The 24,280-nt window shown below is 40.1% G+C and overlaps 1 protein-coding gene across 1 annotated transcript in view; it reads left to right on the forward strand.

Annotated features, from left to right (window-relative positions):
- The first annotated feature begins 754 nt into the window (after nucleotides 1–754).
- The window catches only part of TTC1 (tetratricopeptide repeat domain 1), a 48,799-nt gene continuing 25,273 nt past the window's right edge, over nucleotides 755–24,280 (forward strand). The window contains exons 1-2 of the mRNA XM_010855308.1: nucleotides 755–857; nucleotides 1,904–2,264. Coding sequence (XP_010853610.1) covers nucleotides 1,935–2,264 — 330 coding nt within the window. The 5' untranslated portion in view covers nucleotides 755–857; nucleotides 1,904–1,934. The remainder of the gene's footprint in view (nucleotides 858–1,903; nucleotides 2,265–24,280) is intronic.

Consider the following 24,280-nt stretch of genomic DNA (forward strand, 5'->3'; position numbering starts at 1 on the left):
GCTTTTGTTTATGTGGGTTCTATCTATAACTGAAATTACTGTAATATCAGTTTATTAATTCACTTAAAATAACAATACACCCATTATATGCGAACATAAACAATCTCTCAATAGATAACTAAGTTTTCCAAAACAAAAAATGTACATATAGTGAAGAGTGGCATTGTCTTACATTTTTGCAAATCTCTGGCTTAATAAAAGACACCTGGATTCTCATTGCTCCTGCGTTCAATCCATTGCGCTATCACAGGACACATATCCTCTGGAAAAATCCATTGTACATTCATGAGAGGAGTATAAAGTGAAAAGTGAAAGTGAAGTCAGTCGTGTCCGACTCTTTGCGACCCCATGGACTGTAGCCCACCAGGCTTCTCCATCCATGTAATTTTCCAGGCAAGAGTACTGGAGTGGGTTGCCATTTAACAATTTATCAACACTGTTTTGATCTAGCTGTAGACCCCTTTCGACAAAAATACACTTTGAGAAACATTAGAGGGAAAACTATTTTTGAACAGGTTCATGCTTCTGTACACAGCACAGCTGGCATTTGAGAGGTCAGAGCAGAGGAGTAAAAGGAACATTATAGAAACAGCCTTTCTGTTTTCCTTTTTTTCTCCAGAGCCCGGTATCGCGGAGTCTCGCCGTAACCCAAGATGGCAACCATCGCTCATTTTCAGTCCGTACAATGACGTGATAGAGCGACAGTGCCGCACCCTCTCCCTGAGGTTTTACTACATTTCCCAGGATGCTTTGCCAACGCTGACGATATTGGCCGGCGCCGACGGAAGAGCACCTGACTGAGCGGAAGTAGAGATCTCAGAGGCGAAGAAGGTGAGGACGAGAGGAACAGTGAAGCTGTGAGTAGCCACATGGGTCTTTAGTCTTGGCGGTGAGGGACACAGCTAGGGGAGGAACGTTTGGGAAGTGTAGGGGTGGCCCTCCTTAACTCAGGAGCCTCAGACTCCTGTGTTCTTACACTAGGCCTGGGAGCTGGGAAAAGCAAAACGTTGCTGTGGAGGCAAAGTCTCCGTATTAAAATCGTGCTGTTTAAAGTTTTCTTGGGACGAAATAGGGGCGAATTCGGGTTTTGTCGCAACCCAAGAGTCTGCGTGATTTTACTGCGACCGGAGGAGTGGAGCTGCTGACGGTCTGACTCAGCGTCTACAGCACTAGTTCTCAATTGGCTGCACCTGAAAGTCACCTGGGATGCCGTTTTAAAACTACAGATGCCCTGGCTCCACGCCAGACTAGTAAATCAGAATCTGTAGAGTATACAGTCTGGTCAGCAAGACTTGCTAAAGCGTTTTGAGTGTTAACGTTGTGCGTCCAGGGTTAAGAACCACGCTTTTCATGGCTAATTCTGACCCCTTCGGGAATCCTGATTAGGGCTACCAGAGCCAGGGCCTCCCTTCCACTGTAACCTGCGTGGGCTGTATCACATGCAAGTGGGTGAAGTTGATGATTGCTCTGTTGGCACGGATTATATTTTGAACTCTACCAGAAACTTATTTTTGAGCTTCCTGCGGTGGTGCTGGAAATTATTTACGACCTGGTTATTCAATCTGAATAAAAATTAGAAACGCATCGTTTTTCTTGCCATTGTTTTCGCTTCTGCCAATTTTTTGCAACCCTGAAAAACTAGGAGCAGTAGAAGATGGAAGAATCACATTAAAAGCGGTGTCTCCTATTGGCTTGTAAGAAGTTCTGAAAAGGGTAGCAGTTAGAATTACATTTGGCATTATTTGTGGGCTTATGAAACCCTTTATGTATGAATATGTAATTGAATCAATGAAAAGAAGTTCGGATGTGATTTGAATTTTGATGCAGAAGTTTGTTTAAATGTGATAGTTAGGATTGGATAGGCAGGTAGATAGCATTACTTAACCTATTTTCTCTTTCGCAGTTTCGGCTTCACCTCCCTCACTGATTGAGCAATGGGGGAAAAGTCGAACTGTAGGGTTCCAGAGGATCTGTTCACTGGTTTGAAAGTTACAGATCCCCAGGAAGCAGAGTGTCTTCACCCTCCAGTATCCAGTGGCAAAGAGCAGCATTCCCAGAGCGAGCTGCTCAAGGATGTCGACGCCCAGCCCCAGGAGGACCAGGGGGAGGAGGAGTGCTTTCATGACGCCAGTGCCTCATTTGAGACGGAGGAGCCGGGAGCCGACAAGCTTGAGAACAAACCTGAGGATAATATGAATCCCTCTGAACTAGATGAAGAATATCTAATGGAGCTGGAGAAGAACATGCCAGATGAAGAGAAAAAGGTACATATTCTATTTAGTGTGCATGATTTGCCACATAAACTTTTGTAAAGTGCTAAATTTGATTGATACTGTTATCATAGATTGCATCATTTGTGGTAAAGAGTGACTTGCCCATCTGTGTCCTTATTGCTTTAGTAATGATGCATCTGAGATAAATCAGTGACATGGTGGGGCCGCATTGAGTGTATCTGTTTAGCCAAGAAGTTTCCACTTTTTTTCTGTGAACTTTGTTCTTACTTTCATCTTGTGTAACTATTTCTTATATATATACCCTTTAGCTTTTTTTTTAATGACCTTATTGATGGTTGGCTGCTGAAATTCCTGTCGTGGATATTTTTTGGTCAGACTTTAGAATTTGGTATGCTGCCTGTTTGTTAATCCTTCTTTAGCAAAAAATGACTGCCTGAATATCCTGGTGTGATTCGCTTACAGAGGGCAATGACTGGGACCTGTGTCATTTACATTTTGTTCTTGAGGAACAGAATTATGTGTGATAGTAACTCATTTGTTAAGCACCAGTAATATGCCAGCCACTAAGCTTAAAATGTTGCTTGTGTTTTCATTTAATCTTTACAACATGCCTATGAAATGTATACTGTTAGTATCTCCATAAGATAGCAACCTAGGGTAGTACAGTAACTTGCCTAAAATCACATATCTATTAAGTAGTAGAACTGTTTCTCAAACCCAGATATCTTTGATTCCAAAGGTAAAATATAATGCAGAATTTAATAACAAAAACCACTGTCTTCCTACAAAGCAGATCCACTAATAAAATGTATATTGTCCTGCTACTCTGCCCCTGGGCTAGTGACTGAGCAAGCATTTATTTTGGGAGACAGAGGCTTGGTGTCTTCTATATATTCTTCCTTCTGATCTCATAAGCAAAGTGGCTTAATGAGGTACTATAACATCTGAATTTGTCTGCAGAGAATATGAGTGAGATTTGTAGCTTACGGCTCTGAAGCACTCACTCAGTGAACAGGTTATGATGCATTGGTGATGCGCTGAGATGGTAAACATGCAGTGTAATGATGGGCGGGGGAATGTAGCAGGAAGTGAGGAGAAGCATCTTAGGCACTTTTCATTATCAAATCTTTTGGTTTTAACATGCATGTGTTAGCTTTTGTGCTAGTGTATGCCACTAGAGGAGAACGATAAAGGGCAAAAATGAGCCAAGGTCATAAACTACCTCCAGCAGAAACGGCTCAGAAAATTAAATCAAGTACTATTTAATAACATTAGAGAAATGATTTTCCAGAAAGTGTTTGGCTTAATTTTCGTAACACTGGTCCTTTTAAAAGTTAAGATATAATTTACATGTTGTAAAATTTTAAGTTATAATGTGTACTACTCACTGAGTTTTGACAACTGTGTATACCTGTGTAACTCACAGCAGTTGTAGTATTAGCTTTCTTTTATGATGCTTTGATAAATATCTTTGTGAAATTAGTATTAGGAAATCAGCTAAACAGATGAAGAAATGTCTCTTTGTTGCACATAAGGTTTAGTTTTATAGGTCATTGGGAAAGGGATATGTTTAAGCTTGATTCTTTTAAAGTAGACACAGTTCAGATAATTCAACAATAAAAATAAACACAAAGGGCCACACGGGAAGACTTTCAGTCTCAGTAATAATTTTTAAATGCAAATTAAAACATATGTCATTTCTCAGATGAGAACATTGTTCGGATGTTGACAAGAAAAGGAAGTAGCAACTAATGTACCAACAGTGAGAGTTTGAATTGCTATATCATTTCTATAGTGTACAGATAGCAAATTTTTATATGAGCATTTCTTTAGATCAGGGATACCATGGAACCTTCTGCAGTGATGGAAATGTTCTGTATCTCCACTGTCCAATATGGTAGCCACTGCTACTACATTTGAACAGTCATCTGGCCATTAAGCAGGTAAAATATGGTTAGTACAGCTGACAAAATGAATTTAAAAATTATTTTTTTAATTTTAGTTAATTTAAATGGTTGCACATGGCTGGTGAGTACCATAAAGACGCTTTGCAGGATCATTCATAATTTCAGAAAACTAGAACTAATGTTGAACAGAGGGGATTACTTTAAACAGTTTTGGCATATTTATGTGTGGTGTACAACATAATCATTAAAAAGAGATAAATCTTGTATCAACATGGATTAATGCCTGAATGTTAAATGAATTAAGCAGGTGTTATAATATAATTTATAATAAATATGTATTTGGTGTTTATCCAGTTCCTGACACAGAGTTCCTAAGACCTTTGACATTTCCTAAGTGGAAAGAGATGAAGGTTTATTTTGTTATTCATAGCAAGGCTCTTTCAACCACATCTGAGTTAATGAGATGACTTTGGGAAAACCCCTAAGGATGAGGTCTGGTTGTCAGTTTGGGGCTCTCAGCCCCACTCCCACTCCACCCCACTTCTGGGGAGGGAAGAGATGCTGAAGGTTGAATTAATCAATCATGCTTACTTAATGAAAGCTCCATAAAACCCCTAAAGGATGGGGTTCAGAGAGCTTCAGAGTTGATGAGCACATACAGAAGCTGAGAGGGTGCACATCCATAGAGCCTGGAAGCTCAGTGCCCCTTCACACAAACCTTGCCTTACGCATCTCTTCCATCTGACTGTTCCTGAGTTATATCCTGTATAGTAAAGTGATAATCTAATAAGTGAACTCTTTTTCTGAGTTCTCTGAGCCCCTCTAGCAAATTAGTTGAACCTGAGGAGGTTGTCGTGGAAGCTGTCCATGTATAGCCCATGGGTCAAAAGCAGAGCTGACAGCAGCAACATGGGTGGACTTGGAGGTCGTTATGCCAAGTGAAAGAAGCCAGAGAAAGACAAGTACTGTATGACACCACTTACATGTGAAGTCTAAAAAATAAAGCAAAGTGGTGAATACAGCAGAAAAGAAACAGACTTGCAGAATCAGGAAAGCAACCGATGGTTACCAGTAGGGAGAGGGAAGAAAGGAGGGGCAGTATAGGGGTAGAGGAGTAAGAGGCACAAACTACTGTGTATGCAATAAGCTATGGGATGTGCTGTACAACACAGGGGATATAGCTGATATTTTATAATAATTAGAAGTGGAGTGTAACTTACAATCATGGATCACTGTGTTGTACACCTTTATATATAACATATAATATTGTGCATCAACTGTAGTTTAAAATATATATAAACAGATCCCCCCCCCAAAAAAACAAACAGCAGTGACACCCTGGACTTGCAGTTGCCATCTGAAGTGGGGATGGATCCAGGCTTGTGGAACTCAGCCTATAACCTGTGGGGTCTGGCACTGTCTCCAGATAGATTGTGACATAATTAAGTTAAAGTGTAGCACACTGGCTGCTGTCCACTGTAGAGCTGGAGTTGTTTGGTGTGGGAGAAACTTCTACACATGTTCTGAGTGAGTGTTGAGAGTAAAAGAGACATGCAGGTGTTTTCTTTATCAGAGGTTATAGAACAGTCTGGAGAAGGCGATGGCACCCCACTCCAGTGTTCTTGCCTGGAGAATCCCAGGGACGGGGGAACCTGGTGGGCTGCTGTCTATGGGGTCGCGTAGAGTCGGACACGACTGAAGCGACTTAGCAGCAGCAGCATAGAACAGTCAGTGATTCCTTTTAAGTTACAAACCTGTGTGAAAATAGTTTATACATGAAAATACGTTAATACAGGAATGCTTGGAAGGGTATACACCAAATTATAAAAAGTGAGTAGCTCTGAAGGATGTGGTTATTGGAGAATTTTCATTTATATTTAATACAATTTTATAATGTTTGCAGGATTTTTTTTTATGGTAAGCATATGTTACATTTATGACCAACATCAAAAAAAGTAACTCCAATTTGAGTATATAAATAAATAAAATTTCTATTCTTTATAACCAGGGCAGACTTTTTACTAAAGTAAGTACACAAAGCTGACCTTTGGAGATTTGGGAAAGATTTACTATCATAGGATCTATGTATTGCCAAACATATCAGGTATCAATAGCTGAAGTCTGTTATTCAAGTTGACTTGACTTGCCCTGTGGCTGAGAAGATCCAGGCTCAAGTGAGTGCCAGTTCTCAGCAGAACTCGTAGATTAGGAGTAATGGAGGAGGGAGGCAGTTAAGGTTTGGTTAAAACTGGCAGAATCTCTTCAAGAAAGCACTGTGTGTGCACATGTGTTTCAGCAGCAATCCTGACTATTTGTGAAAACTTAAATGTAGACATGAGTACCCAGAGGGATGGGATTTTTAACTCACATTTGAGATGTACTAGATCTGCAAAGCAAATAAATTATTTTTAAAGGCTTGACTGAGGTGGACTTACCTGGTAGCAGATGAGAATTATTACTATAATAAAATTATGATACAAAGATGCTTATAGTTTGGGAAACTATAGAATATATTTCTTTGTGGTGGTATTGATGTAAGAGAATCATTTTTTGTGGGCTGCTTATCAAAGTGGAGTTCTCTGGGTATTCTTATGCACACACTAAAATTCAAAGACCACTCTCTTGGAACCTTGCACACTGTCTTCCTTCATTAAATAGCTGAGTAAGTAAGGTTTTCTCTCTCCCATGAGGGCCAGGAATTGGTCTTACAGATATCAGAGATTTTATCATTCATTTATTCAAGAAATATTTGCATTTCTTCCACATGCCACACATTGTTTGAGACATTTAGGAATACAGTGGTGAATAAAACACTCATCTCTCATATTCTAGTTGGGAGGTATGGGTGGAGGTGGGGGGAGTGATGAGAAACGCATGGGGCCTGGTGGGATGGGTGGGACTACTTTATTTTTTTTAATTGGAATATAATTGCTTTACAATATCGTATTAGTTTCTGCAGTACAACAGCGTGAATCAGCCATATGTATACATGCATCCCTCTCTCTAGACCCTCCCTCCCACCCCGTCCCTCCTCTCTAGTCGTCACAGCACCAAGCTGAGCTCCCTGTGCCGCGCCTCAGCTTCCCGCTAGCCCTCTGTCCGACACATGGTGATGCGTGCACGTCAGTGCTGCTCTCCCCATTCGGCCCACCCTCTCCTTTCCCCTCTGTGTCCATAAGTCCGCTCTGTATGTCTGCATCTCTATTCCTGCCCTGCAGGTAGGTTCATCGGCACCATTTTATAGATTGCATATATGTGTGTTAATATATGGTATTTGTTTCTCTCTCTCGGATGTACTTCACTCTATGTTATAGATGCTAGGTCCATCCACATCACTACAACTGACTCAGTTTCACTCCTTTTTATAGCCGAGTAATATTCCATTATGTACCTGCACCACATCTTTTTTATACGTTCATCTGTCGGTGGACATCTGTCTAGGTTGCTTCATGTAGGCAGGACTACTTTAAATTGGTTGGTCAGGGAAGACCTCTCTGGGGACGTGCCATTTTAGGAAAGACTTTTCGGGAAAAAGGAGTCAAGTGTGTGAGGATCTGATAAGAAAATATTCCATATAAAGGGAGCAGTTAGTATAAAGGTTGTACAGTAGCTGTAAACTTGATGTATTTTTGGCATGGGCTTCCCTGGTGGCTCAGATGGTAAGGAATCTGCCTGCAATGCGGGAGACCTGGGTTCTATCACTGGGTCAGGAAAATCCCCTGGAGAAAGGAATGGCCATCCACTCTAGTATTCTTGCTTGGAGAATCCCTTGAACAGAGGAGCCTGGCGGGCTACAGTTTATGAGCATGCAAGGAATGCAAGGCCTGGGAGCTGGAGCAAAGTGATTAAGGAAGAGAATGGGATGATGAAGTAAGAGAGAGTCTGATGATGGAACACCTTGAGAGCTGTGAGTAAGGAATTTGAATTTTTTTCCGAGTGCACAGATGGAAAACAGATGGGAAATTTTAAGCCAGAGGAAAGATGAAAGTTATTAACATTTTATTGATATTCTGTTGGTCATGGGGACAGGGATGGTGCAGAACACTGAGACCAGTTAGGGCTTAATCTGTAGCCTGTGAAAGACGATGGTAGCTTGAACTGTGGACTGAGTGAAGATAAGTGAATACTTCAGGATTCATTTTGGAGGAGAAGTTGACGAGGCATACTGGATTCCTTTGGGAGGGCTGGACAGAGGAATAAGCATGATTCCTTGGCTTTGGCTACTGGGTAGCTGGTGATGCCCATTAGAAATACGCAAATGAGGAGGGCTTTTTGAGCTTGTCAGGTCTCTGGTGATTTCATTTTTGTGTGCAAATGAAAAAGGTTTTTTATTTGTGAGCGAGAGCGCAGATTGCTTCCTTTTAACGGATTTGCTCCTTGTTGCCAGTTGTGTGCACATCGAGTTCATTTACAAAAAGTCTGTTGCTTGGTGAGCGTGGACTCAGAACATGTTGTTTCTGCGATTTTAAAACATTTTCCTTAGGTTCTGAAATTGAAAGGATTGTTTTTTGCTTTAGGGCTGTTTAATCTTTAACCAGGAATAGTTATTGGTTTAGTGCTGAAGTTCTTTATTAGTCTTTCCACTGTCACTCCCATATTTCTTAAATCCCACATTACTTTATCCTTTTGATTTCCATGTATCTGCTGCCTCATTGCATTATATTTTTTTAATATTATTTGTTTTATTTATTTGTCTGTGGCTGGTCTTAGTTTTTGCATGTCGGATGTAGTTCCCTGACTCGGGATTGAACTCAGGCCCCCTGGATCGGGAGCACCGAGTCTTATCCATTGGACCACCAGGGAAGTCCCCATTGCATTGTTTTCATAATCTTATCAGTGTTGTTGTAACTGTGGGCATGATTACCAGGAACAGTTCTCTTGATTGCTTCCAGAAAGTTTTTAGTAACTTAGTGCCCTGCATATTCTGTTAACTTCATGAGAAAACCCTTTCTGATTTGTTCTTTTCCTTTTATTTCATTTCTAATGTGCATTCTTTTGAACTAAGCTTGCCATATTTAATTTTACAGCGTTTACCAGTATTAAGTTTAATGAATGCTACTGACAAGTGATTAAATAAAATCCTAGAATTTAAGAACTGGAAGGGACCTTAGATTTCTGATCCTGATTTTAAACCAGGGGAAGTAAGGGTCGTTTACTCTAAAACATTTGGAAGTTATTTGCAGATGAAAGAGTTAAAATGGCATTCAGTGTTTCTTTTGTTTACTAAGGAAGATCTCATTGTGTAGATAAGTGGTTCTCAAACTGAATTGTGTCTGAGAATCACAGGAAACTTGCTAACCATGCAAAGCCCTGATAAGTGTCTGCTACCACAAAATTGTGAGGTAGCAGCCAGTAATCTCCTTTGTTAACAATTGAAGTTAGTTGATTAACAGCGTTGTGTTCATTTCAGGTGTACAGCATAGTGATTCAGTTGTTCAATTCAGTCGCTCAGTCATATCTGACTCTTTGCGACCCCATGAACCGCAGCACGCCAGGCCTCCCTGTCCATCACCAACTCCCAGAGTCTACCCAAACCCATGTCCATTGAGTCGGTGGTGCCATCCAACCATCTCATCCTCCGTTGTCCCCTTCTCCGCCTGCCCTCAATCTTTCCCAGCATCAGGGTCTTTTCAAATGAGTCACCTCTGCGCATCAGGTGGCCAAAGTATTGGAGTTTCAGCTTCAACATCAGTCCCTCCAGTGAACACCCAGGACTGATCTCCTTTAGGATGGACTGGTTGGATCTCCTTGCAGTCCAAGGGACTCTCAAGAGTCTTCTCCAACACCACAGTTCAAAAGCATCTATTCGATTCAGTTGTACTTTTTCTCAATTATATTTCTTTATAGGTTATTACAAGATATTGAATGTAGTTCCCTGTTCTATACAGTAAATCCTTGTGGCTTATTTTCCATGTCATTTTGGTTCAGGTAGAACTGTGACTCCACTTTGGGAGACAGAGAGCTAGATGGATGCAAATGATTAAGCTTCCAAAACAAGAAGTATTGACTAACCAGTATACTGACTCCATCTAACATCAGAAGAAGAGCTTACTAATAGGATATATATATATTTTTTTTACCCTGATCTTGCGCTCAGGGTTCTAAAAGATGAAAAGAATGTAAGCAGTACCAAAATAAGAAAATTTATTTCTGTTGAATTGAGTTTTGGGAGATGGGATTTTCTGAGTTAAGAAACAGGAAACTGTTTCCAAGATCAGTTGTCTTTCCTCAGAAGGACAAGGCTTAGTGAGAGGTTCTAACTACAGCTTCAATCTAGAGATTCTCCCTCCAAGCTCCTAGTAGACTAATAAAAGTGACTTGTGGAAAGAGCGAATGTGTGAAGCAAATGATGTCTTATTTCAAAGAAGACAAAACTGAAGCTTCTGTTTCCTTTTTAATGATAAACCATTCCCTTCAGGATAATTTGTAGGTCAGTGTATCTAGCCCTTTCAGTGTAGGGATTCCTTTTCCCATCTAAACAGGGCTGAAGCGGAAAGTTTTGTCTGTGCTTCCACTTTCCAGCCCTTTAGCAAGTATGTAACTTTTTTTATTCCTCTTTTTTAGCCAGATAAGATTGATCTCTGTTTGCTGCTGCTGCTGCTGCTAAGTCGCTTCAGTTGTGTCCGACTCTGTGCAACCCCATAGACGGCAGCCCACCAGGCTCCCCCGTACCTGGGATTCTCCAGGCAAGAATACTGGAGTGGGTTGCCACTTCCTTCTCCAATGCATGAAAGTGAAAAGTGAAAGTGAAGTCGCTCAGTCGTGTCCGACTCTTCGAGACTCCATGGACTGCAGCCTACCAGGCTCCTCTGTCCATGGCATTTTCCAGGCAAGAGTACTGGAGTGGGGTGCCATTGCCTTCTCCAGATCTCTGCTTACTGTGCTAGTTTGTACTTTTTTATTTTGTAGCAATTACTTTACAAAGCTGCAGGGGGAACCAGAGAGCTGCTGATAGATTTACAATATGGAAATTAATCTGCGGATAGTGAACCTCTTGTTTTTCTCCCTGTTGTCTATAAACACATATTCACTACAGAATTATTTAATTATGAGAAGTTTTTTTTAATATACTTAATGCAAGTTTTTATCATTTAATAATGATAGAAGGCATATACACTTGTAAGTTCCAAGTCAAACTTATTGTATTTATGTTTTGTTCACTGACCTAAAGTATAGGAAATATCCCTAGCCAGCCACTGCATCAAGAGGGTCTCTGGTGGAGGGTGGATGTTTTGTGATTAATAAGGGAACGGTTGAACACCTTCTGATATTTTTTCCAGGTTACACCAATATCTAAAGTTGTGTCAGTTGAAATTCTGTAGGATTCTGAGTTACAGAAAGCCATTCCCTACACCGAGCTTAAAGAGGAATTCACCTGTTTTTTCCCGGTAGTTATAGATTTTTACATTTAGATCTGCAGTCCAGTTGGAGTTTATTCTTGTGTGTAGTGTGACATAGAAATCCAAAGTTTTCATTTTCCAAATAACTACCAACTTGTCCCAGGACTGTTTCAAAATGTCCATCTGTGCCTCGAAGATCTAGGTATATTTTAGTGTCAGCTGGGTTCGTTTCCTTTCCCAAATGCTTACCTTCTTCCTGTTTGTCAGATTATCATTTAAATTTAGGTTATAGTGGCATTAGAACCTCATTTAGATTCAGATTGGATTACCAGAGATTTGAGTAGTAATAAAATTTTAAAATAACTGGAGAATTATTTTAAAAGTATAAAAGCGTGCTGCGGAGATGGCTTTCTGCAGTATAATATTTTAGTTCTTTCATAAAGGACTGTGCCCCAAGTCATGTGAAATTATTTTACCCTATGACCCAAGAAAATAATTTCCTAGAAAACAGAATAAAAGATCCCATGCATCTGTATATTTGTAAGGGCAAAGAATAAGGGAGACATGGGTTCAATCCGTGGGTTGGAAAGATTCCCTAGAGAAGGGAAACGCTACCCACTCCAGTATTCTGGCCTGGAGAATTCCATGGACTGTAGTCCGTGGGGTTGCAAAGAGCTGGACATGACTGAGTGACTTTCACTTTCAAAGAATAAGTACTTGCAGATTGAATTCATCCATCTTCAAGGAATCCATTTTGCTAACTTACTGGAAAATGAACTTGGATTAACTATAGAAGAAAAACCCAAGACCAGTGGTACAAGTCCCTGATTCACAGTGAGGTAGAGGTTTATTTTTAACATAGGTCTCAGAATCTTTATAGATCAGATCTCTGTGACTTGATGACGTGTTCTGAAGTAGTGTCATCTTCTTTCAGGTGCCCTAATTCTTGGTAGCAAGGGAATTTAAAGTCACTTTTTCTTCAGGACAGTGAAACGTGTAAGCTCTGTGCTTTTACCTTTGTGCAGCAGTTTCTATGTCTTGCTCAGTTATTTCTTCCTGCAAACAATTTGTTATTTCCATACAGTGAAAAACAATATACTCTTGTAGTTAAAAGCATGAGGGGTTAGACAGATCTGTCCTAGTTCCATCATTTAACTTGGTGTAAGGTGGGATAATAGTACTACCTTTCTCACAAAGTTATTGTAAGGATTAGATGACTAGCACATGAAAGCAATCAGGCAGTGTTAGTTGTTAGTGAAGTTGTAGCTAAACTTCAGTGGAGTGTAGTCTGCAAAATACTTAGGGGCCTAGAGCAGCCTCTAAGATCTCTGGAGTCCTTTCTGGATACGTTTCTCACAAGGTGGCAAGCATAAGTGAATATTTCAGATTTTTAGAATTATGTTAACCTCAGTTAATAATACATAAATTATTCTTCAAGTTAATTTATGAAGAACAAATTGAGTGTTTGCTGGGGGATGTGGGACTGGGGTGAGAAAGAAGGTATTACAGATTTGGAAGGGACACCTGGGAAGCGTCTGAGGTTCTGGCAGTTTGTCCTCCTTATGTATTTTATAACTTTACCACTTTACTGTTAGGTAGATATCCGTTTTTATAACTATTATATTTTCCTAACTTGACTGTCCTATCATCATGAAATGTTCCTTGTCTCTAGCAATATTTCTTGTTTTTAAAACTATTTAGTCTGATACTTCTAGAGGCACTGCTATAGACAATATTTTCATCCTCCCTAAATTTATATCTTAGACGCTTACTCCCAATATGACGGAATTAAGAGATGGAGCCTTTGGAAAATGATTAGGTCGTGAGGGTGGAGTACTCATGAATGAGATTTGTGCTCTAATAAGAGATCCAAGAGCCCTTGACCATTCTGTCACATGAGGCTGTAGTGAGAAGACCCTTAGGATCCAGAGAGCAGGCACTCACCAGATATTGAATCTGCCAGCCCCTTAATCTTAGACTTCCAGCCTCCAGAATGCTTGTTGGTTATAACCCAGTCTTTGATACTTTTGTGATAGCAGCCCAAACTAAGACATCCACTCTCTTTTATGGTTACTGATTCATATATTTTTGATATCCTTAAACTTTCATCCTGTTTGCATGTTTGAATCTGAAGTGTGTCTTAGAGACAGCATGTAATTGGATCTTCTTAATTTCAGTCTGACAGTCTCTGCCATTTCATTAGTGCTTAGTCCATTCACATTATGCTTATTGACATGGTTAAATTTATATCAGACTCTCTGTCTTCTATACGTCTCATGTCTTTTTTATTCCTTTTTCCTTTACTACAGTCTTTTGTGTTAGATAATTTTTTTACTGTACCATTTTAATATTTCTGATTTAGCCATCTGTTTCTTAGCTAAATTTTCTTGAAAGTGAAAGTTGCTCAGGCATGTCCAACACTTTGCAACTCCATGGACTATACAGTCCATGGAAATGTCCAGGCCAGAATACTGGAGTGGATAGCCTTTCCCTCCTCCGGGGGATCTTCCCAACCCAGGGATCAAACCCACGTCTCCCACATTGCAGGCAGTTCTTTACCGGCTGAGCCACAAGGGAAGCCCTAAAAGAGAAAATAACGTATTTATAGAGCATTTGGTGTATTTCCCATTTATAATGCCCTTCATTTCTTCATGAACTTTTACTGTCCATTGTCATTTTCTGTCCAAAGGACTCCCTTTAGTATGTCTTGTAAGGCAGGTATGATAGCAGCAAATTCTCTGTCTTTACCGTGAATGTCTTTATTTAGCCTTTATTTTGAGGTATGGTTTTCCTAAATATCTAATTCTTGATTGACAGTCTTTTTTATTTTACCATTTAGAATGTGTCATTGTACTGCCTCTGCCCTTCATTGTTTCTGGTGAGAAATCAGATATTGACAGTTTTGTTGTTCCCCTGTACTTGATAAGTTGTTTTTATCTTGTTGCTTTCAGATTTTGTCTTTGAGCACATTTGACTCTGGTGTCTCTAAGAGATGGATCTGTGTACTTGGGGTTCACTGAGCTTCTCGGATCTTTAGATTAACTCTTCATCACAGTTTTGAGATTTTTAGTCACTTTTTCAAATACCTGGTCTCTCCTCATTTCTGGAACTCTAATCACATATATTGTGACAGGTCCATTTTCCGCCCCCCCTGTCTTTTTTTCCCGCCCTTAGTTCTTCAGATTGGATGTCTATTGCTCTAACTTCAAGTTTACTTATTCCTTATGCTGATATAAGTCTGCTGAGCCCCTCTGTGAATATTTTATTTCAGTTATTGACTCTTCCATCTTTGTTTCATTTTGTTTTTCTTTGTAAATAATGTCTGTCCTTTTTTCATGGATCTGTTTTTTTAAATCATTGTCATCATGCTCATTTAAGTTTTTAAACATACTCCTCTTAGTTTTTGCAACAAATTATTTATAACTGGTTTTTTATTTTTTATCATCTTAAAATTTTAGAAATTTATATTGGAGTGTAGTTGATTTATAATTTGGTTATTGCATATATACAGCAAAGTGAATCAGTTGTGTGTGTGTGTGTGTGTGTGTATATCCATTCTTTTTCAAATTCTTTTCTCATATGTCACCACAGAATATTGAGTAAGACTTCCCTGTGCTATAGTCAGTCTTTATTAGTTATCTATTTTGTATTTAGTAGTGTGTGTATGTTAATCCTAATCTCCCAATTTATCACTTCCTCCTTGTGTTTTTCCTTTGGTAACCATAAATTTGACTTTGAGATTGGTGGGTCTGTTCTGTTTTGTAAATAGGTTCATTTGTATCATTTTTTTAATTAGATTTCACATATCAGTGATTTCATATGATATTTGTCTGACTTAACTTCAGTTAATATAATCTTTTGATGATGGCCATTCTGACCAGTGTGAAGTGATATCTCACTGTAGTTTTGATTTGCATTTCTCTAGTAATTAGTGATGTTGAGCATCTTTTCATGTGCTTTTTGGCTATCTGTATATCTTCTTTAGAAAAATGTCTGTTTATATATTTCACCCATTTTTGATTGGGTTGTTTGTGGTTTTGATATTGAACTGCATGAGCTGTTTGTATGTTTTGGAGAGTAATTCCTTGTCAGTTGCTTCATTTGCAAATATTTTCTCCCATTCTGTGAATTGTCTTTTCGTTTTATTTATGATTTCCTTTGCTGTAGAAAACTTAAAGTTTAATTAGGTCTCATTTGTTTATTTTTATTTTCATTACTGTAGGAGGTGGATCAAAAAAGATATTGCTGTGACTTACGTTGAGCCTATGTTTTCCTCTAAGAGTTTTATAGTTTCCAGCCTTACTTTTAGGTCTTTAATCCTTTTCATTTTTGTCTGTGATGTTAGGGAGGGTTCTAATTTCCACTATTTTACATATAGCTGTCCAGTTTTCCTAGCACCACTTATTGAAGAGACCATGTTTCTGCATTGTATGATCTTGCCTCCTTTATCACAGACTAGTTGAAACTAGGTGCGTGGGTGTATCTCTGGATTTCCTGTCCTGCTGCACTGATCTTTACTTCTGTCTTTGTGCCTGTGCTGCATTGTTTGGATGACCATGGTTTTGTGGTATAGTCTGCAGTCAGGGAGCCTGGTTCCTCTAACTCCCATCTTTCTTTCTCACGATTGCCTTGACTATTCAGGGTCGTTTGTGTTTCCATACAAATCCCTAAAATTTTTGTTAGCTAATTCTGTGAAAAATGTCAGTAATTTGATAGGGATTGCATTGAATCTGTAGATTGCTGTGGATAGTATGGTCATTTTGACAGTATTGACTCTTCCAATCCAAGAACACTATATATTTTTCCATCTGTGTCATCTTTGATTTCTTTCATCAGCATCTTGTAATTTTCTGAGTACAGGTCTTTTTGCCTCCTTAGGTAGGCTTATTACTAGGTATTTTATTCTTGATGTGATGGTAAATGGGATTGTTTCCTTAATTCTCTTTCTGATCTTTTGTTGTTAGTTTATAGAAATGCAAGAGATTTCTGTATATTAATTTGTATCCTGCAATTTTACCAGATTCACCGATGAGCTCTAATAGTTTTCTGATGGCCTCTTTAGGATTTGCTGTGGATAGTATCATGTCATGTACAAACAATGACAATTTTACTTCTTATCCAATTTGAATTTCTTTTATTTCTTTTTCTTCTCTGATTGCCATGGCTACTACTACTATTAAGTCGCTTCAGTAGTGTCTGACTCTGTGTGACCCCATAGACGGCAGCCCACCAGGCTCCCCCGTCCCTGGGATTCTCCAGGCAAGAGCACTGGAATGGGTTGCCATTTCCTTCTCCAATGCATGAAAGTGAAAAGTGAAAGTGAAGTTGCTCAGTCGTGTCCGACTCTTCACAACCCCATGGACTGCAGCCTACCAGGCTCCTCCATCCATGGGATTCACCAGGCAAGAGTACTAGAGTGGGTTGCCATTGCCTTCTCTGATTGCCGTGGGTAGGACATCCAAAACTGTGTTGAATAGAAGTGGGAAGAGCAGACGTGCTTGTCCCTGGTCTTAGAAGGCGTGGTGTGTGTTTGCTGTCCTGTCTTAACTCTTTGCCCTCCCATGGACTCCCCGTCAGGCTCCTCTCTCCATGGAATTTTCCAGGCAAGAAATAAGAGTGGTTTGCCATTTCCTTCTCCAGGGGCTCTTCATGACCCAGAGATCAAACCTGCATCTCTTGCATCTCCTGCATTGACAGGCAGTTTCTTTACCACTTGTGCCACCTGAATGATCTAAATTTTTCACCATTGAGAGTGATGTTAGCTGTGGGTTTGTCATATATGGCCTTCATTTTGCTGAGATAGGTTCTCTGTACCCACTTTCTGGAGATTTTTTTTTTTTTAATGATAAATGGGTTTTTGAATTTTGTCAAATTCTCTTTCTGCAACTGTTGAGATGACCGTATGGTTTTTCTTCTTCAGTTTGTTAATGTGGTGTATCACACTGATTGATAAGCATATGTTGAAGAATCCTTGCATCCCTGGGGTAAATCCCATTTGATCATGGTGTATGATCCTTCTCATGTATTGTTGGATTTGATTTGCTAATATTTTAAGGATTTTTGCATCTGTGTTCATCAGTGATATTGGCCTGTAATTTTCTCCCTTTTGTAATGTCTTTGTCTGAATTTGGTATTAGGATAATGGTGGACTCGTAGAATGAGCTTAGGGATGTTCCTTCCTCTGCAGTTTTTTGGAAACATTTCAGAAGTATAGGTGTTAACTCTTCTCTAAATGTTTGATAGAATTTGCCTGTCAACATTTGTTGCAAGTGTTTTGATCACAGTTTCAATATCAATACTTATGATTGACATGGTCATATTTTCTGTTTGTTGTTCAGTCTTGGAAGATTGTACCTTTCTAAGAATTTATGATCTTTTGTATTTCTGTGATGTCTATTGTAACTTCTTTGTCATCTCTAACTTTATTGTTTTGAGCCTTCTGCCTTTTTGTATTGGAAAGTCTAGCTGAAGATTTATCAATTACATCTTTTCAAAGAACCAGCTTTTAGTTTCGTTTATATTTTCCTTTGTTTTCTTCATCTCTATTTCATTTGCCTGCTCTGATCTTTATATCTTTCCTTCTACTAACTTTGGATTTTGTTTTTTCTTCTTTCTTTAGGTGTAAGGCTATGTTGTTTGATATTTTTTGTGTTTCCTAAGGTAAGATTGCATTGCCATAAACTTCCCTCTTAGAACTGCTTTTGCTGCATCGCATAGGTTTTGGATCGTCATGCTTTCGTTATAATTTGTGTGTAGGTGTTTTTTAATTTCCTCTCTTATTTCTTCAGTGATCTGTTGGTAGTTCAGTGTCAAATTGTTTAGTGTCCATATGTTTGCTTTTTTTTTTTTTACAGGTTTTTTTTCTGTAATTCATTTTTAATCTCATAGTGTTGTGGTCAGAAAAGATGCTTGATATGATTTCAATTTTCTTAAATTTACTGAAGCTTGATTTATGGCCCAAGATGTGACATATCTTGGAGAATGTTCCATGTGCACTTGAGAAGAAATTATATTCTACTTTTGGATGAATTTTTCTGTGAATATCAATTGTCTGTCTCGCTTAATGTGTCATTTAAGGCCTGTGTTTCCTTATTGATTTTCTGTCCGGATGATCTGTCCGTTAGTGTTAGTGGGATGTTAAAGTCCCCCACTGTTACTGTCAGTTTCCCCTTTTATGACTGTTAGCATTTGCCTTACATATTGAGGTGCAACTAGGTTCAGTGTATATATATTTATAGTTGTTACATCATCATCTTGGAGTGACCCCTTGATCATTACGGAGTGTCCTTCCTTGTCTCTTGTAACAGTCTTTTTTAAAAAAGCCTGTTTTATCTGATGTGAGTATTGCTGCTTCAGCTTTCTTTTGGTTCTGTTTGCACAGAATACTTTTTCCATCCCCTCACTTTCAGTCTGTTTGTGTTCCTGGATCTGAAGTGGGTCTCTTATAGGCACCCTGTACACAAGTCTCATTTTTGTATATATTCAGCTGTTCTAAATCTTTTGGTTGGAACATTTAATGTTTACATTTAAGGTAATTATCTATCTGAATTCTTAACTACCATTTTGTGAATAATTTTCAACTTGATTTTGTTAGGTCTTTTTTTTCCCCTTCCCCTTTTGTTCTTTTGTGACTTGAGGATTATCTTTATTTAGTGTTGTGTTTGGGTTGCATTTCCTTTTTTGTGTGTGTTGTAGTTTTTTGGTTTGTAGTTCCCATGAGGTTATGATATAGCAGTCTATATCAGATCAGTTCAATTCAGTCGCTCAGTCATATCCAACTCTTTGCAACCCCATGGAGTGCAGCACCCAGGCCTCCCTGTCCATCACCAGCTCCCAGAGTTTACTCAGACTCATGTCCATTGAGTCGATGATGCCATCCAACCCTCTCATTCCCTGTCATCCCCTTCTCCTCCTGCCTTCAGTCTTTCCCAGCACCAGGGTCTTTTCAAATGAGTCAGTTCTTCACATCAGGTGGCCAAAGTATTAGAGTTTCAGCTTCAGCATGAGCCCTTCCAATGAATATTCAGGACTGATCTCCTTTAGGATGGACTGGTTGGATCTCCTTGAAGTCCAAGGGACTCTCAAGAGTCTTCTCCAACACCACGGTTCAAAAGCATCAATTCTTCAGCGCTCAGCTTACCTTATAGTCCAACTCTCACATCCATACATGAGTACTGGTAAAACCATAGCTTTGACTAAATAGACCTTTGTTGGCAAAGTAATGTCTCTGCTTTTGAATATGCTGTCTAGGTTGGTCATAACTTTTCTTCCAAGGAGCAAGCGTCTTTTAATTTCATGGCTGCAGTCACCATCTGCAGTGGTTTTGGAGCCCAAAAAAATAGTCTGACACTGTTTCCACTGTTTCCCCATCTATTTCCCATGAAGTGATGGGACCAGATGCCATGATCTTAGTTTTCTGAATGTTGAGTTTTACGCCAACTATACAAGGTTGTTTTTAAGTTACTGGACTTTTATTTTCACATGCATTTCCCACTTCCTGCAATTGTAGTCTCATCTCACAGTTGCTGGTTTTAATATCTTACTCGTATGGATGAGTTTTTACATTTACTGTTTATTTGCCTTTATTGGTGAGCTTTCCCACTTGTGATTTTCTTGTTTCTAGTTATGGTCTTTTTCTTTTTCCTTCCTTTCTCCCCTCACCCCCCCAACCCCTGCCTAGAAAAGTTCCTTTTTATCATTTGTTGTAAAGCCAGTTTGGTGATGCTGAATTCTCTTAGCCTCTGCTTGTCTGTAAAGCTTTTGATTTCTCTGTCAAATATGAATGAGAGCTTTGCTGAGAGTATTCTTGGTTGTAGATTTTTCACTTTCATCACTTTTAATATGTCATGCCATTCTTTTCAGCAGAGTTTCTGCTGAAAAATACCTGATAACTATGGGGATTCCCTTGTATGTTAAAGTTATTTGTTTACTGTTAATGTTTTTCTTTGTGTCTAATTTTTGTTAGTTTGGTTAATATGTGTCTTGACGTGTTCCTTCTTGGGTTCATCCTATATAGTAATATCTGTGCTTCCTGGACTTGAGTGTTTTCTTTCTCGTATTAGGGAAGTTTTCAGCTATAATCTCGTCAAATATTTTTTTCAGGCCTTTCTCTTCTCCTTCTGGGACCCCTAAAATGTGAATGTTGGTGCATTTATTGTTCTCCCGGAGGTCTCTGAGATTGTCCTCATTTCTTTTCATTCTTTTTTCTTTATTCTTTTCTGTGGTGATAATTTCCACCACTCTGTCTTCCACCTCACTTATTTGTTCTGCCTCAGTTTTTCTGCTCTTGATTCCCTCTAATTTAGTTTGCATTTCAATTACTATACTGTTCATCTCTATTTGTATTTTAAATCTTATAGCTCTTTGTTAACAATTTCTTGTATCTTCTTGGTCTATTCCTCCATTCTTTTTCCGAGATTTCATATCATCTTTACTATCATTACTCTGAATTCCTTTTCAGGTGGATTGCCTGTCTCTTCTTTAGTTGTTCTTGTGGGGTTTTATCTTGTTCCTTTGTCTGAAACATATTTCTCTTGCCATGTCATTTTGTGTAGCTTTCTGTGTTTGTGGTCTCCTTTCCACAGGGTGCAGGAGAGTAGTTCCTCGTTCCTCTTGCCTCTAGTGACTACCCCCTGCTGGGTCTTGTCCCTCTGGTAGGTAGGGCCGTGTCAAGGAGTATGTTTTGAGGTGGCTGTAAACTCAGTACAGCTTTAGGCAGACTGATGTTGTGGTGACCAGGGCTTGCACTGGATATTGAGTGGGACCACCCCTTTGCTCTGTGGTTACACTGCCCTGTCAGGGGCGGGATCTGCTCCCTTGCTATTGAAATGGAGTAGAAGCCCCTGGAGGTGTTTCTGAGGTACGATTCTGAGCTGTGGTGCAGGATAGGTGGGATTGGAGCACTCCCACGGGAGACGTCCCTGAGTGCCACCCTTGGAGCTGTCCACCTGTGCGTGTGCTCTGTCGTGTCACGTTTCACCGTTGTGCGGGCTCATGAATTACACTGTTGTCGGCACTGCTCTCAGCCCTATCGTGACCATTGGTAGGCCTGTGGTTGGCCCTGGTGTCTCTCAGGCGTTATTTTCACCAGGCCACCAGCACAGATTCACTGAAGGTGGGTCTCAGCACTGTAGTAGCCATGCCCCTGGGCCTGCTGTGGTAGCTGTGGCAGCAGCTCAGCCTCTGGCCTGGCCCAGCCCCCTTGTGTATCTGCCCACAAAGCCCACAGCTCTAAAGCTGGACCCATCTCAGCTTTGAGAGCACTCATTGTCTATTGGGATGTTCTGTAGGTGCTGAATTTACAGAATCAGCAGCACGGATGTAAATCCACAGTTTGCACTGCCGTGAGCAGAGATATCATCTCTTCTCTCTCAGTCGCATGGCTCCTGGGACTCAGCTGGGGTGTCAGCCCCCTTCTCCATGTGCGCTCCCTAGCTGGTGTCTTCTCCTGAGGCTGCCCCAGGGCACATGAGCCTGCCCAGGCAGAATGGGGCCAATGCGCAGAAACCTGGGTTTGTGAGTCTGCCCACATGTGGTGGTCAAGCCACCCCTCCTAGTGCCTGTGGTGGCAGGGGCCAGGGTGAAGGGGAGAGGCTGCAGTGGAGGCCACGCCGCCGTGCACTGCTCAACCATGGAGCTTCATTTCTATGGAGGCCCAGGCTTCTTCCACAGGCATTCCCGGTTCCTGGTTGTGGACTTCCTCGCTCCCATCCCTACAGGCTTTTTCTTCATAGCCAACAGCAGTCCTCTACCCGGGTCTGTTCTCCAAACCCCACCTTCCAGCCCCCAGCCCCCATCCACACTAGCAGACCCACACTTCAGGCTGGGGTGCGTGGGGCTGTGGCACACACCATCCGGGTGGGTCTCACTCTGTCCTGCCTGCCGCCGACCAGTTGCTGCACGCTGCTCCAAGCCCCCAGAGCTCCTTTTCTGACCCTGCTGATGTCCCTGCTGGTGAGGGGGCTTCCCCAGGTGCGGGACTTTTTCTTTTCCTTCAGCTCCTCACCCCTCCCCAGGAGTGCAGGTCCTGTGCTGCTTCCTCTCTTTCCTCTGTCTTGCCCCTCCTGTGGGGATCTTGTTTGTCCTTCAGGTGTCCAAGGTCCTCTGCTGGCTTTCTGTGCGTACTGTGTGAGAACTGTTCCATTCGTAGTTGTATTCTTGATGTATTTGTGGGGAGAGATGAACTCCGTGTTCTCCTGCTCTGCCATCTTGATTCCTCCCTTCTATAGCCGCTTTTTGTGGGTTAGATCTAGTATCCCTGTATAATCAGATGTTTCTGTCAGCTGCTGCTTTTTCCTGATTGTGGTCAGACTTTCTTTTTGCCTGTCTTACAATTATTTTGTTGTTGATGAATCTGGGTATTTTAAGTAATATTGTTGCAACTGTAAAGTCTGACCCTCCCCCATGCCCCAGTTATTTTTGTTGTTGCTATTTTGCCTGTCTGCTTATATGTGTAGTAATTTATCTGGACTTACCTGGACTTAGCTGTGTGATTCATTTCCTCTGGGATGTGTGGCCACTGATGGCTCTGTTTAGTTGGTTTTTGTTTTTGTTCTTGTTTTTTTTTTATTTTAATTCTGGCTTTCTTAAGGTTGTGTCTGTTTCCACACAGTGTAGTGGCCATCCAATACTGGTCAGAGATTATATTCAAATATATCAAACCAATATGGCTTCCACTTACTATCAGTGGATCTATATGTGAATTCAGAAGTATATTCCAGGTTTAGATAGTTTTCAGGTCTGCACCTCTTGTGTTTCCTTAGTACATGTGCACAGGCTTCTGATAAAACAAGGATGCGTGAATAGTTTCATCCTTCTCGAGCGTGCACACCAACTCCAGTTAGCCAGGATATTTGAAACGCTTGTCAAGTGCCTCTGTGACTCTCTTTCTTTTTATCTTCCCATTACATTTTTCTGTCCCATGGCTTTTTTACGTTTGTCTTTGCCCAACCAGGACTGCAACCACAGATCAGTAGAACCCCTGGCTTTCCCCATTTGCTTAGCTCTCAGATTACAGCACCACGAGGCATGGATTATTTCACCTTCTTTAAATCAAGTCAGTCCTCCAGCAGTAAAACTGCTGGTTATTCACAACCTACCTTGTGGTGTGAAAATTACCACACTGAATGATGGGAGGAAGAAAGGGAGCAGTCCCTAGGAAGTATGCCAGGGATTTTCATGGTGATTTCCTGAAGTTCAATAGTTTTTTCATAAATAAGCATTGTTCAATTTGTCGTAAGCCTGTAATCCATTTCCAGGACACTGAAATGGTTGTGGTTGATCTTTTTGTCGTTGCTCTTAGAGGGTTTGGAAACCTCGTTTAGCCACATCAGAAGTCTCACTTAGTATTGTTTTGAACTGTGCAAGTATTTTACACTTTCAAATGTTAAAATTAAATCAGAAAGGATAAGGAAAATTAACCCTTAAAATGGATTACAAACAGAAACAAATTGCTGTAACTATATCAAATTGATTACATGTTAGCATAACTATTTCAAGTTAATTACATAGAGAAGGTAATTTCAATAAATTTGGACATAATACTCTGGGTGTATATCCTTAGTAGAATATATTCTAAAGTTGGAAAAAAATGAGATCTTGAACTTTATGTAGTAGATAATAAGTAGTAATAGTCGCATAGTGTTTGAAATTTTTGTTTATTGTTGGATAGAGCAAAATGAGTTAAGTATTTTGCTGTTACTGGGATTTCTGTTTTATTTCTGTATTTACTCCTGGGATTTCTGTTTTATTTAAGATGTATTTTCATGAATCTCTTCACTGAGAGGACCTAAAAGCAATG

The sequence above is a fragment of the Bison bison genome, unplaced genomic scaffold (assembly GCF_000754665.1).
Source record: "Bison bison bison isolate TAMUID 2011002044 unplaced genomic scaffold, Bison_UMD1.0 scf7180017864363, whole genome shotgun sequence".
Classification (NCBI taxonomy): Eukaryota; Metazoa; Chordata; class Mammalia; order Artiodactyla; family Bovidae; genus Bison; species Bison bison.